Source organism: Amyelois transitella, chromosome 20, assembly GCF_032362555.1.
Source record: "Amyelois transitella isolate CPQ chromosome 20, ilAmyTran1.1, whole genome shotgun sequence".
Lineage (NCBI taxonomy): Eukaryota > Metazoa > Arthropoda > Insecta > Lepidoptera > Pyralidae > Amyelois > Amyelois transitella.
The window spans coordinates 7,450,642-7,465,464 of NC_083523.1; the positions used below are offsets into that span (position 1 = coordinate 7,450,642).

Below are 14,823 nucleotides of genomic sequence, written 5' to 3' on the forward strand. Positions count from 1 at the left end.
AAAAAAAATTGATCAAACATCAACTTCAAATCCTAATCCCAAACTCAAAAATTGAAACCAACCAAACGTAACCAAATAACCAAAGCAAAAAATAAGATTTCATTTCACATCATATTTTTAGTGTGTATTTTTCGCCCATTTAATTATTAAAATGGAAGCGGCCGGTGAAACTGGTCCCAAAGAAAATACAGACAATGTTCTACCTGAGAACAATAACGATGTAAGTTTATGTGAAAGATATAAATAGCAACGAACGATCAGGTGTCGGCAAATTAATGTGCCTTTTTCATTTTAACGATGTTCAAAATATAATAGAAACATAAATTGTAGTCATGGACTCATGTAATCTGAATATTTTAATTGATAATAGTACGAAATCATGTTAATTTTCTATTAAAAAAAGATATTTAGCTAACCCTCTACCTCACTTGGCTATCAGCCAAAACTCGGAATGTTTATGATATTTCTGTTCCTTAGCACGTTTCGCATACTTTCTTCTTTTATGGTTGAGAAAGACAACCTGATGCTGAAGGCCATAATATATTGTTACGTCATTTTGTATTTGATACTTTTGTTCATTTGAATTCATGTTAAAAACATTTATTTGAACATTTCATGCAAAATGGTAAAGTATTTTCTAACCTTTGTGTATAGCAAAATCACAATTAATGAAGGTTTATGAAATTATCGTACCAAATTTATATTTTTTTAACATATATTTGCTGTATGTAGGAGAAAACACCAACACCGCCTCTCCAAGTGGCCCCTAAGAAGTCCAAGAAAGAGGACAAGAAAAAGGACGATAAAAACTTAGAGCAGTTGATGAAATCCCTAAATTCACTTCCAACACTAGACGAAAAATTCTCTATGGTATGCAAGAAACACGTCCAGTCAGCGGAGGACTTAAAAAAGATGCAGTTTTATATCAAACAGTCAGATAAACGGTATGCGATACTGTTGAAGGAGAAGGAACAGTTGCAACATGAGTTCAATAAGACAATACTCGTGAAATCAAAGCTTGAAAATCTTTGTCGGGAACTTCAGAAGCAAAATAAGGCTATTAAGGTAAATTCATAACAATATACAACTAGTTGTTCACCTTAGAATGGAACTTAGACCTCACAACACATAAAAAAATTATACATATATCAAAAACTACCTAATTAATCACTTTTGATGTGACGGTATAATAGGATTTGTAAGAATGCATCATGTATTACCTAATGCAACAAAATGATGGTCCTTTCAACACTATTTACACAAATTTATTTGCTAAAATTCAGTCACTTCATAGCGTTTTACATAATGGAATTCTGAAAAAAACTATTTTATTTGATATGTCACTACAATGTGTGCTCTTGAACATACTGATCATGACCTTTCAGTCTTTTATTTGGTTCTGTCTTCCTCACAAGGGATATTGATGTGATAATATACTTTATTTTCATATATTTGGTCTTCCAGGAAGAGTCCCTGCTCAAGATCCGGGAAGAGGAGGAACGCCGCAAGGAAACCCAGGCGAAGTTTCAGAATACGCTGTCGGAGATCACGACTCTTCTACAGCAGAACAATGAGAAGAATGCCAAGTTGAGAGACGATAATATAAGCATGAGCGAGAAGTTCAAGAGTGTAGTGCAGCAGTATCAGTTGAGGGAGCAACAGGTATAATAAAATCAATAATTTCTCTTTTCTAATTTTCAGCACATGACCATTCAGTCTTTTCAAGACTGTCTACCCCGCAAGTCTGTCTATATCCCTTGCATACATACATACATATTTAATTATTATGTATGTAATTTTCAGATAAATAATTAAATTAATAAAATAATAACTAATTTTATTAATTTAATTATGTTACTAAAATTGCTTATTAACAATTTTAGTAACATAAAAGCTTATGATACTCTATATTTGTGGCCATATTTCATCAAAACCTGTCCATTATTATTCAATTCAATTACAAAAATAATAAAAATCTATTATACTATTACATACATATAATCATATCTATATCCCTTGCAACAGTCTCAAAAAGATCAATAAATTGGCCACATTCAGCTGCTTGGCTTAATGATAGATGTCGGCCTCTGTGGCGCAGCGGTAGTACGCTTGTCTGTGACACCGGAGGTCCCGGGTTCGAATCCCGGCCAGGGCATGATGAGAAAAGAACTTTTTCTGATTGCCCTGGGTCTTGGATGTTTATCTATATAAGTATTTATTATAAAAATATAGTATCGTTGAGTTAGTATCTCGTAACACAAGTTTCGAACTTACTTCGAGGCTAACTCAATCAGTGTAATTTGTCCCATATATATTTATATTTATAGAATTGAGATTCAAATAGGTTGCTAGTGTTTGGAAAATGTGCCAAAATTTTATGCAAATTAAAATAATTATTGTGTAGTAATATGGGCAATTAGCCCAATAATTCATTGAATTAACCTGTTTTAATTTATTTAGAATATCTCAGTAACCAATTTCATAGCTTATAATAAATTTCCTATCCCAAATTCCTCAGGTTGACAAAATGGCGAAACAGATGGCTCTAGAATCTCAATTGTCCGAGGCCAAGCTTCAAAAGGCCAGTCTGGAACACCAGGCCGAACGGGAGAGGCTTGTAGCGGAAATGGAACAGCTGAAGGTGACCGTAGCCCAGTACCGGGCTAAGGTCATGGAGCTGCAGGGAACGGAGACAGCGCTGAGAGGCCAACTGGGAGTGTACACAGACAAATATGATGAGTTTCAGAACGCTTTGGTGAAGAGCAACCAGGTGTTTGGAGGTTTTAAGGAGCAGATGGAAAAGGTATTATTGACAAACAAAACATTATTATGTACTTAATTATATTAATGCTTTTTTGCCCATCACCAAACAGGAGAATCCCCAGTTTATATGTTTATGAGGGCCTCGGCCTGATTAAGTATAAGTTGATATGAAGGAGCGTGACGATATTTTAAAAATAGACTTGATATTATTTTGCATTTAAAATAATATTGATAATTTTTTTAATTTTGGTTGGCAGAGAAAACTTCAAGCAACAAAATAGTTTAAAAAATATAAAATAACAAACATTTATTATTTAAACTAATTTTGTAAAGTTTGGCAGAGAGAATTTGAAGCAAATCTCCATAAAGTTAAAAATAATTTAACAAAATACAATTACATTAAACATATATTTTGTTTCAGATGTCAAAAAAAATTAAGAAGCTGGAGAAAGAGTCGCTGTCATGGAAGCAACGATGGGAGACCTCGCAGACGGCTTTACTGGACATGTGCGGGGAGAGGCAGGCCAGCGAAGAGAGGGCTGCGGCTTCAGCAAGACAATTGCAGCATATGCAGAGCTTGTGTCGCACATTGCAGGTACGAATTAGTTATTAAAAGGGTGTTATAGTACATACATACATAAAGTCACGCCTCTCTCCCTGAGGGGTACGCAGGGACCACCTTTCCACTTGCCACGATCTCAGCATACTTCCTTCCTTCATCCACATTCATAATAACTCTCTTCGTGCAAGTTTCGGGTACTCTTGACCTGACCCAGGACATCCTTAAATTGGTCAAGATACGTTCGTCTAGGCATATACATATAGTACATACATACTTATATTAACGTTTTTATCCCTTCCGGGATAGAGAGCCAACAATCTTGAAATGAAAGAAGAAATACTTATTTTTTCATATCACCCCTAAAATACTAAAGTGAAAGTTTTTATAAAAATCTTGTCTCTTCCGCATTCACAGCTAAACCGCTTCGAATGAAATTTGGTTTACTTTTTTTTTCTGGAAATTCCCTCTGGTGCAAAGACCCGCGCGCAAGCTAGTTAAAAATAAATGTATCTGATCTTCAGGGTGAACGCACACTCCTCCTCAACACTCTGAAGGAGCACAACATAGAGCGGCCAGCGTTACCGCCCATGCCTGCCGTCCCCGCGCCCGCCCCGCCGCCAGCGCCCGCCTCCAATACTAAGGTAAGATAGGTCATACATTCAATAAGCAAGGGTATAACTTCAATCTCACTTATTCAGATGTGTAGTACTAACAGATATAAAAGAAAACAAGAGTGACTGATTATTTGACTCAAAAGTTTAAATCGGTTTTCTATTAAATGATTGTTCAATTTTAGAGAACTAAACTTGTTTAATATTACCCAATAATGAATTTTAATTATGTTTTTCATATCACTAGGTCGACGCGATGGCCGCAAACTGTGCACAGTTACGTCAAAGTCTCGCACATCTTCAAAGCCAACTAAACGTTCTCACTAACAATAAAAACGCTAATGCCAATGCAAATGCGACCCCAGAAACCCCAGAGCCGCCCAAACCAGAGAAACAAAAGAAATCTAAATCTAAAAAGAACAAAGCTGAAAAACAGGCACAAAAGGCCGCTCAGGAAAAACCTGAAGCTAAAGACGAAAGCGATGATACTAATGCCAAAGATAGCGAATCAAATGAAGCAACCACCAATGGTAATGAAGAAAATAAAGACAGCCCTGTCGAAAAAATTGATAGTCCTGTTGAAAAAGATAACAGCCCCGTCGAAAAAGTTGATGATCAAACTCTAGAAACATTAATACAAGCCATCAATAGTGCAAATATAAATTTGTGCGATCTGGAAGTTAGCAACGATGAAAATGGCACCATCGACAATTTAGACGAAATAGATATCAAGATTAGAAGTGAAGAAAACGGTCAAGTTGACTCAAGTCCTGAAGTTAATGAAGTCACCAATAAAATTAATGCTGACGTGTCAATTATTGATACAAAATTATCGTCAAATGATGAGGTGCCGCAGATATCTGAAGTAAAGCCTATAGCTGGAGATTGTGCATGAATAAAGCTTATTGTAAATAATGTTTGAACTTGAAATTTTTTGAAGAATTTAGTGTCAATCGATGATGCAATTTTACAAGTGTTTAGTGTTACGGCCATAACATGTGCAAATTTGGTGCCCTGATCCGTAATTAATATGACGCATCTAATGATTTTCTCAATTCAAGCAATTGATTTGTTTGATTAATTATGGTTTATGCGGATTTTTATTTTCTTTTTTTGTGAATGATTTTGAAGAGGGTGCTAAAGTAGCCTAATTTGATATGTTGGTCTCAACTTTGTTGTGTGATTTTTGTTTGTTATTGACTTGAATATATTGGAATTAGAAGTGCCTAAACCTAATGTCTAGTCAGGTATTCTTCATGGTCGGGCCGAAGCGTTAATTTAATGGTTTGGGCATGAAAATAGTTACACTTATTTGAATAAAATTTAATTTTTTTAGAAGAAATTTGTGATTGCTTTGCTCTCTCAGTAATAAATATGAGTTCATGTAACGAGAATGAGTGTTAAAATCTTTTCTAAAACTTCTATTGTTTAATTACATTATTTTTTCCCTTACCAGTGACTCGCCCCAGATTTACAAAGGTAGCATTTATACATATACCTTCATCTTGAATCACTCTATCTATTTAAAAAAAATCCATTGTGTACTTTTAAAGATCTGACCATGCTATATTAAGTAGTGATACAGTGTAAATTTTCAATATTTACAAAATTATTTTCTTTATTATAACTTGTAAATTGCTGTTCTCAATATGACATGGGTTGACTGTTAGAAAGCCATGCATCAAGTTAGGGCCATTGACTTTATACGTTATTTATTGCAATTTTTATCGCTCAATTTACCATCTTTTTTTTTGTTCTCCTCATTACCCTTCTGGCATTCGTCATTTGTGTTTAATAAATATTCAGTGTAATTATTTTTATGCCTATCATTTAACGAATTAAGTGCGTACGCGCCCGTTAATGATTTTTTTTGTGATTGTCAATACAATTTTGTTACATGTAGTAAGGCAGTATTTTATTGACAGTATTTTGCATTAGTTTTTATAAGTTAATTTTTTTGGCCAATTTTGACATGAATTAACAATTTGGGGCCAATCGAATAAAATAACCTGCCATATTTTAATGAAACACTGGCTTGATTTGCTGTTTCTTTGGAATTGTTTTCAAATTTTTTGAGAAAGAGCATTCATGGTAAAAGTATTTTGAGAAGTTTTCAGTAAACACACATTTCTTATACCTACATAATTAAATGTACTACACGACACCCCGAATACTTAAAATAAGCTAAGTTCACATTTCTTTGTTAATGTTTTTCAGAAAGATAAACTGAAACGATTAAATATTATTCTAACAAAAAAAAACGTGGCTGGAAAAAGTGAACTTAGGCAATTGAAGTGATTGTATTTTGTTACCACTAAATTGTAGTGAGAATTTGCCACAAAACAAAGAAGACTGCGTCAGCCATGGCGGGCGTTGGTGTTCTGTGCAGTGTAGTATTTAAAAGAGGTGAAGATTGTGCCCAATCGTTATGTAACTTAAGTTTTCTAAATAAATCTAGATTTTGTAACTGAATCATATGTTTTATTTTAGCAACATTCTAGCTGTCTAGCTATAGTCCTGATCCGTATATAATGATAACTCTTTCCCGCAGCGGCAAGTTGATAAGATAAAATGAAAATGAAAAATATTTTATTTGGAAACAAAAACAAGTACAATTAAAGTAACATAGGATAACGATGACATCTGCAGAAGTTATGAAACTGTGTCGCAGATCTCAACATAGTCAGTTAATCACTCAATTTGACCAATACCTACACGTTGAGCGGGTGTGAGAGCATCGGTAAGGTGCATTCTTAAAATGCGTAATGCGCATAAAGGCACAGGTTCAAATCGCACCCTGGTCATGTATCAATGACTATTTTCGATGTTTTGGTAAGTATATTAGTTGGTATACTAACCGATGATGATAATTAAGAACGTCCTGGCAAACGGTCAGGTTAAGTTACTCTAAAAAATTACTTCTCAAATTCTATAGAAGTATGTAAGCTTAAAACTAAATTGTTACCTACACGTTATAGATATATAGTTTTATTTATTGTGTTAAATTAGTAACTTTAAATGAGACTGACCGTAGTCAACCTGTGAACAGTTTTGCGGAATATTGTTTTAAGTTCATTATGAATATTGTGTAATAAATAAATAAAAAATAATAATAAAAGAGAGCCCGAAACCGCCGAGTCGCCGAACCCGCCCGAAAAGGTCGGAGTGGGAAGACCTAGACGAACGTATCTTGATCAAATTAAGGACGTCCTGGTAAAGTGTCAGGTCAAAAGTACCCGAAACCGCCGAGCTTGTATGAAGAGAGTTATGAATGTGGATGAAGCGAAGGAAGTAAATAGAGATCGTGGCAAGTGGAAAGATGTGTGTGTCTCTGCCTACCCCTCCGGGATAAAGGCGTGGTTTTATGTATGCTCTTACGGTGAGGGAAACATCGTAAGGCAACCTTGACATTCAGGCATCTGGATGTGTAACCATGATCGATCCAATAAGAGTTAGGTTCCCTTGCAAAGGTTGCGGAGGTCAGATGGGAGTCGCTTCGTGTAAAAACCTGACTCGCTCAAACCATGATAATGGTCAAATCATACCCCGGGCTCCTCTCCAGAGTGGTGAGGATGCAACCGGGACTAAAGCCAGGAGAAATAAAGAGAAATGTGCATGTGGTGAAGTCCTCGATATCATACATTATCGCCCTTGATCGTGCTTTACGAATACCTATGTAGATCAACCTAAATTCTGGATACTGAAACCATTAATTGCAATGAAATTAGGAGTATTTCTTACAAAAGATAGACGCACGTATTTATTATTATTTTATTTTTAGTCAGTTCAGATTTACAGTTAAATGGTTTAGGAATTGTCAATTCTAAGTGAACGTCGCTAACTTTCCTGCCAATTACATTCATCATAATCTTATTTCCCAATCAATTTGGCGGATGCAAGAGAAGCAACCTTTCGTGACGGTACACTTATTCAAGCACTGAATTACCTAAAGTCTGAAGTAATGATAAAAATAGACAGTCTAAAGTTTTTTTCCAGCTATTTTTGTGGGACGCATCGCTCGTCTATAAATAGGCGAAATTTAAGTCTTACCACAGAATTGCAAATGGTATATTAACTTACGGAACGGACACTTTACCTCCGCCCTCCTGCTAGATACCTATTTAAAGGAAACTTCCATTACTTTTATACTTGTAATTTAAGACTGCTCATACTTTCATTAGTTGTTCGAGTCTATCATAAACATAATGAACGTGGCCTATTGGTCTTTTCAAGACTGTAGGCTCTGTCTACCCCGCAAGGGATATCGACGCGATTTTAAGTAATCTATGATATGTTTTGTCGTCGTAACGTTGTAGTAAACATCTGATGAAAACTGCACGTTCAGGAAACTAGATGTGTAGCCATGACCCAATACGGGTTAGGTTTACCTGGAAAGGTTGCGGCGGCAGATGGGTGTCGCTTCGTGTAAAAACCTGACTCACCCAATCCAGGGTCTATAATAGGAAAATAGTCATTGATACATAGCCGAGGTGGGATTCGAACCTGTGCCTTTCTGCGCATCACGCATGTTAACTTTACCGATTTCACCACCGACACTATCTCGAACTGTCTACCTCGATAATGGCAAAAATAAACTCATGAAGAAGTTTGATAGAAAAAACGAAGAAAAGAGAAAAGGAGATGCCATATGAATGCGTAATGGTGTTTTAATAATCATTTGCAATGTCACCAACAAATTATTTAAAAGCTACACTTCTAAAGTTTAACATTATTCCTACGTCTACGGCGAAATGTTTAATTAAAGCGAAAAGGCGTAAAAATAGCGTTAATTATCTATTATAAATGTCAGTTAACCCATAATTAAATTCCTTCCGATACATATCCGCTCATCCGACGCCCGGCCATTTTACCAACACGCAGAATTATCTACACCAAGAAACTGCGTGCAACACGTAGGTACTGTTACACAACTGATTATAACTTCATTCACTGTTATCTTTGCCAATATTTGTTCCTGTTATTGCATTGGGAAACGATCGTGATACAATTTACGAAATGTTATTAAGTTGGTCAATTTGAATATTTCATTCGGTAGAACTTTCCACGGTTTGTTAAAATATGTGGCACTTACCGGTTGGGGATTTTAAACTGCATCTATTTTGCAGTATAAATTGGGAGAAACTAAAATACATATACCACATAAAAAGTGGGATAAGACAGCGTAGTATTATATAAGTAGACAACCACGTAGTCCAGTGTAGGTACTTATACTTAAGTCTCTCGTATCTTATCTATTTTACGTAGGTACATTTAAATAACGCCACTTGCCCGAAGAAGTAGAAATAACCTTCTTTCTGTCCTTTGAGTTTCATCTCTCTTTATGCAAGCTCGTCGGTTTAGGGTACTTTTTGACCTAAACTTTCGCCAGAACGTCTCCGATTTGATCAAGCAAGTTACATACAACTATACTTTATGGTATCAATAGTAAGATGGAAAGTAGTTAAAATATAAACAAATGAATAAAACTTACTTACCGTGTCAAAAAGGGATAAGATATATATAAAGATATATAATCATGTCTTGCGCTGCCAACAGTCCTTGGTAAAGAGGTCCTATTAAGTGCCGGAAACTGCACGGCTCAGTACAAAATCTATATCATAATAATTTATCTTTCTTACTAAATAATTAGGTAAGGATGGTATTTGTATCAATGGCAATTCGTCACAAATGAAATTTCATAAAACTGGACGGACAGACGGACAGTTGATCAAGACCACGTGATTGTTGCTAATTCAACAGTAATGCGTGACGGTGTTGCCAAACTTGCAGATCTGTGAAATTAAATTAGGTATTTCGAACCCTAAAATATGCTATGATGTGCTTTATTCATTTTATGAGTTTAAAACAGGGAAGCAAAAGAAGCAAATCTGTGCCTACCCCTCAGCCTAGACGTCAATCACCGACTAATATTGTAAGGATTTTTAAAAGTTTTTTTAAGTTTTGAAGTAAGGATTTCGGAATATTCCAATAGATATCCCTTTGAAGAATGACTAAGCATTATCTAACTTTTTCTTGACGTGTCGATAATCTCTCCAAAGATAGTCAAATTATTAAGTACATAATTAGTTATTTAATTATCTACACAAAATTATATACATTTAATACAGTAATTCTAGTACAAAAGTTTTACTTACTTATTTCGAAAGAAATATCTTCCAGTAGACCCATGAGAGGAGAGATGAATAAGATCTAGTGTTACAATTACCTAAGTAGGTACCTACTTTATTTTTCTGAACCACACATTTTGCTCGTCTCATCGAAAACGAAATCACAATCTTCGTGACTTACTCAACATCAAAGACGTAATCTGTAACTCACTATTTAATAGACAACTAGCTATTACTCGTAGCTTCGCCCGCGTGAATTAGGCGTCAATACTTTTTCGCAAATTCCACGAGAACTTTAGTTTTTAGGTACCGGGTTGAAAAGTACCCTACGTCTGTCTCCAGACTCTTTAGCGTAGTATTTTAAGAAGAATGGTTCAGTAGATAACGCGTGAAGAGAAAACATACAAATTTACTTACGCATTTTAATATTAGTTGAGATACCCTACTTGATATTGTCACAAAAAGCAGAAATTTGCCAGCGTGATCGGAGACATCTTTTATCGATATCCTTTTGTCTCCCCGGCACGTTTCTGAAAGCGAATCATTATTGTCGAAGATTCACAAATTATTTGTGTAGAAATCTAACAAAAACTAGGAACTGATAATAAAACTAGAATGCCAATCGCTTCAGTGGGTCTAAAAATTGTAATAATGTCGTAGCATGACGGTAATGCATTGAAATAGTCATGGTCGTGAAAATTATGTCATTATGTACTTAATTAGATTTAATTTTCTGTGGAGAGAGCGTGTCTGTCGATGAGGCCTACGAATTGATATAACAATTACCGCCTGCTGGGCCGTCTGCGTGGTTGCTATCTGAACCTGCCTCTGCGGTCGGTTAAAATATAAATCGTATAGCCGAAATTTAACGAACAATAAAAATATATACAAACTTAATTATAGGTTTTACAAACTTTACCTGGAAATTCCCCGGCAAATATACCTAGTTGTATCTGTGAATGTATGTTTGTTAGTTTCACGAAAACTCTACCGCACGAAATTTGGTACACAGTTAGAATATAACATGGAATACGTACCTACATAAATCACGCCTCTTTCTCGGAGGGGTAGGCAGATACTACATCATTGCACTTGCCACGATCTGCTAGGTAACTTTTTTCGCTTCATCCACATTAATAACTCTCTTTATGCAAGCTCGTCGGTTTCGGGTACTCTCGATCTGATCTTTTGCTAATAATAAGTTATTGTCCCAAATTTCCCACAGGAGTGAAGCCTCTTGGCGTGGCTAGTATTGAAATAATAATTGTGCCAAGCTCGGGAGGCTGGCGTCAATTATAAACCGCAAGGTTTCAGTTTTTAGTTCTATAGCCTACATTACAAACTTTTTGTTTCGCCTCGACACTTGAAATGAGGATCGAATACACTACAAAAAGATAAAATGTAAAATTGGGCAACAACTTGACAATGCTGATGTTAAAATATTAAATTTTATAAGTTTACTGTTGTCAGAGCAGATATACGAGCAAGATATTATGGAGATATTTATTTTGCCCGTGTTTCTAATTTCAAATTAGGAACACGGGCAGAAAGATACTTATGATGTATGCAACCAACAAAATAAATATCTCCATAATATCTTGCTCGGCCCGGGCCCGGGGTCAGCTTTCTGCTTTCCGACATCTCCTTGGTTTTCCGCCTATGGTTTTAATAAAACCATAGGCTCGTAGTAGTCGAAAATAACGTTTTTATAAATCAGGATAGTTCGTGGAGATCACTTCTGTGTAGGAGGAACAGTTCAGTGGTTATTGAATTTGGTCCATATACTGGAACGTAGATAACTCATCTGCATTTTCGCTGTAGGCTTGTGTAAGTGTATAGACACTTAACGCTGTAAACTTGTTAACTACGAGCTGTAAAAATAATTTAACTCTTGAACACTATCCTCCTGGGAATACTACTGTTCTACGAAAATAAAAATGAATCTTTACCCAACTTACTGAAACACTGCCACCCACAGCCTCCCGATCAGTGCCAGCCAAACCAAATAGTGTTTCTATAAAAACGGTGACTTTCATAAGCGTTAACAAAAAGTAATTTGCATCAACAATGTGGACTGCGTAATAAATAAAACTCTTAAACTCTCTGGGCCAAGGTCTTTCACTTTCCTTTATTTAGGTTTAGGTCACATACCCGGTTTTTTTTGTAAAGCCACGTTTGCAGTTTTTGCCACTTTCGCTACGCACGGTGACTCTTTTTGATAATGATCAATTGTAAGGCGAATGACCTCTGATGTTTGTGATTTTGGTTATTGATAGTGAATCAATTGTTCCTAGTTTGTTGCGAACGTGGACTTAAAGTCTACGTTCGCAACAAACTAGATTGTAGTGCTACATATTTAGATCAAAAAATCTCTACTAAAGTCATATATTTAAACATTTTTATGAATATCTTGAAAAGTACATGAAAATTATGTGCTTAATTGTTTCCTAGATACCTACTTGCCAAATTTCATCAAAAACAAATTATTGGAGTGGAGATTTATCAAAATAGAATTTTATTTTCCAAATCTTATCAATATCCTGTGAGCTTAATTTCTAGTTGAACGCATTATATTTTCTAAAGCTTTCTTTTACATTTCCAAATTATAGACAAGATGCTTGCTCTTATTTCTCATATATAAAAATGTAAAGCTTATACATATACTAGCGACGAGTCCCGGCTTCGCACGGGTAGCATTTAAAGATATGAACCTTCCTCTGGAAACCCTTTTTCAGAGGAAGTTTTACGAGTATATAACCAAAATCTGTCCACAACTTTCCCAGGTTAGCGCATACATACAAACATAAAAAATTTTGTACATAACATGTAGTGATAGTTATAGTAAAGTGATGATTTATTGCTGTATAAAATAAAACAATAAAAGACACCAAACGAAGATTACGTTAATCCTAAGGATTAATACGAACGCACTACGTAATAAAACCTTCTTTTTGCGTCGGGTTTAAAAAAGGTACAAGGCCTACTTAGTTACAAGTACCTTTGTTAATATTAAGGTTCATTTTATTTATATATTTTGCAAGTCATTTTAGTATAGTTCTTTTGTTGTTAACATTATTTATTTTTAGTAATTTGAAAGTCATTTGTGCTTAAAAATAATCCGATTTTAGAATGACATTAAATCAAACTCCTGGTGTTGGGCGCAGTTCTGTTCTTCCTGGGCTGTTTAAATAAATAAAGACAAATTACAAATAAGTATGGTCTGTTTTTCGTTTCAGCGTAAGCTCTTTTTATTTATCTTTCCATTAGGCACTTTTCGAATATTCTAATAGAATGTTTCCATTCAAGTGCTATTTAGATCCAAAAGGATCTTTGCAGAGATAAAAGAAGATTTAATGTCTCCTATTCCCGGTGTCCCAACTAACAATCGTATCAAACAACTGAGAATTAAAAACAGACACAGCATGAGAGCCATTGAGGTGATGATTGCATCACAAAGGTTGAAAATGCAACGCTTGATTTGCGGTTCACTGTACCCTTAAAGTCATGGTTAGCTTATTTTTGCTTCCGGCCAGATCTACGATATCGTGTGCCAAGAAATCTTATTGTAATAATTGTGACAAGTTCAAAGATACTGTCTTCTCTCCTGGGAAAGGAGTTAAGGGACATCAGACCTACAAATATCTGACTTGCGGGCGAAATCACAACTTTTTAATGTAATGTTATGTTGTGTATGGCGAAACGGCCCTGGATTGAAGGCGCGCTTGTGCCAGGCGCGCCCTCCCCTAGCGGGTAGAATTGAAGGCAGACGGTCACCTCGCTGGCCGGTCCGTCGACGCCGCTGTGGTAGCGGCCGCCGCGCCGGGAATGAGTGAGGGTAGCCCACGCTCCCGGCACCAAAGCCGTAGGAGATGGCACCGTGTGGTTTTAGTGGATTCAAGCCCCATATAATCCGTCCGGCTTCTCGTAGCCGGCTGGGAAGAGGAAGGTCTTTCCACACGTTAAAAATGGATTTAGTCACTCGAACCAATTGGATGAGTGGGATGTTTTTAAGTAAGTATGTATGAAATGTGGGAACTAAAAGTTGTTATACACAACCGCTCGTAACCTTTTTTAAAGCTTCTACACAGGTTAAGGCAAATGATATTTTGAATGGAAATTTTCTTGAGGATTTTGAATGAGATTAAATACAGTTTACAAAGTATATTACTTGGTGATCCAACTTAAAAGCTGTTGTATGTTTAACAGTATTCCCCTGCGCATCCGTTCGGGTTGAGAGTACAATACAATACAAATTATCTTTATTGCCCATAAAAAATACATATGTAGTAGAAACAAACATTATGAATATGTTGAAGCAAAGGCAGACTTACCTATCGCAAAGCAATCTCTTCTAGCTAACCTTTAGGTAACCTTTTTGGAAAGTACCTTATAACTTTTTCCGTAGGTAATATAAGCCAAAAGTAGGAAAAAAAAATTAATGGAGAACGGTTCAGTGGTTTAACTGTGTAACGAACAATTAAACTGACTTTCGCATTTACAATAATAGTAAAGATTCTCATTCTTCCGTTCGCAATACTCTTTACAGTACATACCAACTACTTCTATTGGTGCTAGAATTCTCACTTCGTCGGAATAATCACTCGTCGGGATGAAGTTTTAGTGGACCGCCCAGTGGTTTGAAGACACAGGCTCCGCGGTAGACGGCAAGTCACCAATGCGATAGATCGACCAGCCCTTCTAGCCAAACGTCAATCGACAAACCATAGACAAATTTATCACTAGACTGAGTGATACTATA

General features: G+C 35.9%; 1 protein-coding gene across 1 annotated transcript; it reads left to right on the forward strand.

Annotated features, from left to right (window-relative positions):
- Positions 1 to 25: 25 nt before the first annotated feature.
- LOC106131708 (gamma-taxilin) lies at positions 26 to 6,402 on the forward strand. The gene is made up of 7 exons (XM_013330884.2): positions 26 to 220; positions 733 to 1,065; positions 1,465 to 1,662; positions 2,519 to 2,803; positions 3,185 to 3,358; positions 3,847 to 3,966; positions 4,184 to 6,402. Exons 1-7 carry the CDS (start codon positions 152 to 154, stop codon positions 4,829 to 4,831), a joined length of 1,827 nt encoding a protein of 608 aa, XP_013186338.1. The 5' UTR covers positions 26 to 151; the 3' UTR covers positions 4,832 to 6,402.
- Positions 6,403 to 14,823: the final 8,421 nt, after the last annotated feature.